The sequence below is a fragment of the Nestor notabilis genome, unplaced genomic scaffold, assembly GCF_000696875.1.
Source record: "Nestor notabilis isolate BGI_N333 unplaced genomic scaffold, ASM69687v1 scaffold16913, whole genome shotgun sequence".
NCBI lineage: Eukaryota > Metazoa > Chordata > Aves > Psittaciformes > Psittacidae > Nestor > Nestor notabilis.
In genome coordinates this window covers 1-3705 of record NW_009922547.1, presented here as the reverse complement: position 1 = coordinate 3705, position 3705 = coordinate 1, and the positions used below count along the sequence as shown (strand labels likewise).

At 43.5% G+C, this 3705-nt stretch overlaps 1 protein-coding gene across 1 annotated transcript in view; it reads right to left on the bottom strand.

The window, feature by feature from the left end:
• COMTD1 (catechol-O-methyltransferase domain containing 1) overlaps nucleotides 1-2985 on the bottom strand; it is a 5441-nt gene extending 2456 nt beyond the window's left edge. Inside the window, exons 1-5 of the mRNA XM_010011676.1 lie at nucleotides 2895-2985; nucleotides 2406-2536; nucleotides 1266-1371; nucleotides 358-476; nucleotides 40-94 (exon numbers count right to left, since the gene is read on the bottom strand). Of these exons, the coding sequence (XP_010009978.1) occupies nucleotides 40-94; nucleotides 358-476; nucleotides 1266-1371; nucleotides 2406-2536; nucleotides 2895-2985 (502 nt within the window). The remainder of the gene's footprint in view (nucleotides 1-39; nucleotides 95-357; nucleotides 477-1265; nucleotides 1372-2405; nucleotides 2537-2894) is intronic.
• Nucleotides 2986-3705: the final 720 nt, after the last annotated feature.

Below are 3705 nucleotides of genomic sequence, written 5' to 3'. Positions count from 1 at the left end.
TAGGGAAAGGAAAAATCAGAAGTATTTTAGGTTACTTACCAAGTGTTTGAATTGCTGGCTTAATCCGTAGGTCAATTTTATGCTCTACTCCTGCCTAGAATGAACAAGAACAAAGAGTTAATGAAAGTGGTCAAGAAAAACCGTGTTACTAGGTTGCACTCAGAGAGTGACTGGTGTTCAGATATTTTTTCTATTATTTCTAGGTTTCAGACAGCACTCATCTTGCCAAATTGAACTGTCTCAGCCTCCTTTAACAATAGGAATGTGTCTAATGGATATGCAAGTGAAAGATACCAAAATGCCTTGACAGGCAGATTGTAACTGTCCCAGATGTGTAATAGAAGAGATGTTGCTTACCTCCTTCCACAATGGCTTTCCAATTTTGACATAGTCCTCATTTATCTCACAGGCAACAACTCTGCCATTATCTGGCAAGACAAGTGCCATATTCAAGGTATTATAACCTGTGAGAACACCTAGGAAAATCACAAGAGTCATCAACATTTAGCATGGATAATGGAGTAAAATCCCCAAAGGAGTCAAGGATGGCAATTTGTTTATGGACACAAAAGGCTTTCCCGTTCATTTATAACGTAATGGTGGGTTGGGAGGAATTTTTATTTCAACTTTGTTGTTTTTTAGATCAATATCTTAGCAAACCTTAATGTTGGCTTTGTCCAAAAGTCTCCTGGACACACAGGGCAAAGTCTCATCCTGCATCTCTAAGAAGCACCCTTATTTAAAAGTGGAGCTAAATCCTGAACCAAGGGACTGGACAAGCAGCAAAATAACCAGGGCATTGTAATAGCCAAGCCAAGAATGAAGATGGTGAGAACCCATACTTGGCTCCTCAGCATCAGTCTGGCTTTGTGACATCCTCCTAACATAGGTGCATCAAGGAAAGTGGATTGGATGCAGGGCCTGTGCAGCAAAACATTTCCTTCTGGCAAGAACCTGACACAGGAAGGAAAGAATACACCTTGTGCTGCAGCTGCTGGAGACCCAAGTGATCTCTTGGTCTTAGTTTTTCAGATTGCCTCAGAGTTGACAAGACATGATGTTGATGCCAGATTTGCTGAATGCATGAAGTGGCAAGCGAGTGCAAATTTGATGCTACTTTTCACACTGCAGTTTGCCCACTTTTTTGCTGAGATGGGTATGCAGTGCCTTACTTTATCTAGATACTTATTTAAACATGGCTGTATTTGGAGAAGCATAGCCAGGAGCTTTATTCTACTACAAAGAGAACAAAGTAACACTCTTACCTACTTCAATAACTTTCTTGGCTTTAATGAGTTTGACCAAATTTGCCATAAGCTGAGCCTGGTCACAGGACACCATCATTCTACCCCAGGGATGAGCAACAGTGAGCTAGAAAGAGGGGGGAAAATAACACGTCAGCAAAAAACCCTGTAACTTCCAAAACATTGTCTGAGGAGAAAAACCAGGAAAACCAGATACTCCTGCCTTTCTCATTTTAGATGGCTTTGTGCTCTGTCTGTGAGCCAGAAATTAGTTTTAATTTAACAGTAACTAAGGAGGGTGGGATGTATGTCATAAGCAGTGGCTAATCACTCAAAGCAGTAATATGCCCCAGAGTTGCTGTGGCAAACTGTAATAGTTACAGCTGGTGAACCATGCAGGAACCTTGACTGTCAAAGTCCTTTATTTCTGTGAATTTATAAAAACTTTGTGCTTTGCGTTCTTATTCCTCCAAGACATGTACGATGGTTTTTGGATCTGCTAAGTTAAAGCCTGTTGCCAAAGTTCAGATCACGTGGTTCTGGCTATACAGCACAGAGCAGCAGGAGCTGTTACCCATGCCAGTATGGGAGGTCCCCGGGCACTGAGAAGGGGGAAGCAGGCCTGTGCCATGACATTTGAACAGTCCACCCACTTCCTTTCTTCCTCTAAGGTTCATTCTAATCAACCAGCTCCAGCACTTGGTATTTAATTGGTTTTATAGAGGAGTAGTTTATCTCACTTGAAATGACTCAGTCCTGAGTCAGGAGGTCTGTTCTGAGCTCTGACACTGGAGCCTGGTCCAGTGTCATGTCTCTGAGCTACAGTTTCCTTATGTGCCAACAAAAATGAACAGAAGTCACCTGTTCAGGTCAAAATCAAGTGCAGTCCCAAACACACGGGCTTGGGAGCCATGGTTAAAAAAAATACATGTCTAAAATGTACAGCAGTACTATTAGATACTCATTTAAGTAGCCCTGAACATTGAAGTATCTGGCTGTTACCAGTTCAAAACAAAATCTAGTATGTATGCAAATAAGATGGAGGAAGGAATATCACACAGCGTCCAGCAGTTCAGGATGAAGTCTGGGCAATACCAAAAAGTCCTGTTGGAACAGTAACAGCACTGAACAGAAAGCTATGTTGGGGCATAAAATACTGACCAGTCGCAGCTTCTTTAGAATTGGATGTTCCCGCAAGGAGTGATCCAGTATGTATTGCCAGACAGGACTGCTTTTCCCAAGAATACTCTTGGATGATTTGTGTGTCCCAAAAATTAAAGGGTATCTTTTACCTACAAGAAAGAAACAAACAAACATTTATCTTTTTCAGTTATTGCCTGCTTTAATAAAGCAAGCACTTAAGTATTGCTAAAGAGATCTTCGCTCTGAAAAGTCCAGTGAAAAAGAAAATGCAACATAGCTGGACAGCCCAGTGGACTATATATAGTTTTTTATTCTTTTTAACCTCTAAGATGTCCAGCCCAAGTCTGCAAAGGCTGAAAGAGAAAGAGTTGGGTACTGTGGTACTCCGCATCACTGGCTGATGTGAAGGTTATGACCTGTCATATTCTTACAGTACAAGTAACCACATCAAAACTCAAAGGGCAACTGTAAGGAGAAAAGCATGAATGAGGCACACTATTTTCTTACTTCGGGGACCTTGTTTTGCAGGTGGATAAAGGCTGCAGGTCTTTAGGGCCATCAGCTGATGCATCTTCTCAAGCCTTGTGTTCTTCCCCATTCTGCCCTGCCCTTTTGCCAGGGGGAATCTGGCATAACTCAATGGCTTGTTTAGCATGAAACCAGTGTGCAAAGGAAGTAGGTGCTGAAAGCTTAAGTTTAATAACTATTGTTTAAGTACAGAACTGATCACAGCTTTGATGCCCAATGCTTCTTTTACCAAACGGGGCAAACATTTTAAAGAAATAACAAAAAAAAAACCCAACCCAAGCCCCAACAAAAAAATCCCTGTTCCACATCTCCTGATAGTTGCTTGCTATTGAAGAACACCTTTATTTCGAGGGTTTTGTTCTATTTTTTGTTAATGGCTGTATTGTATAGACGATCACCCGGAAGGGTAGATTATTTCAGCAATTTGCCTGAAGTCAAAGTCTAAGTACCCAAACGGCTGCGTTGCAACACCAGCTTCCTCCTCCCCTGCCTGCCTGTGGGCTCACTCTTCCCTTGACCCCAGGGAAGGCAAGCGAAACTGTTACCAGAAGAGAAAGCTGTGACCAAGACACCACCACGGCGTTTTCGCGCTCTGGACAAGTAAATGCAGGCCGGGGCCGTGCTGGGAGCGTGTCTTCGCCTTTGCTGCGCCCGTGGCCTCGGCCCCCACGCTGCAGTAGCTGGGTTACAGGGGAGACTGGCTCTGAGCGCACCACCGTACCTACCGCCGCAGCTCAGCGGAGTCCTGGCCCGCAGAGCAGCGCCAAGGGAGAGGGATGCTGCCTGGACG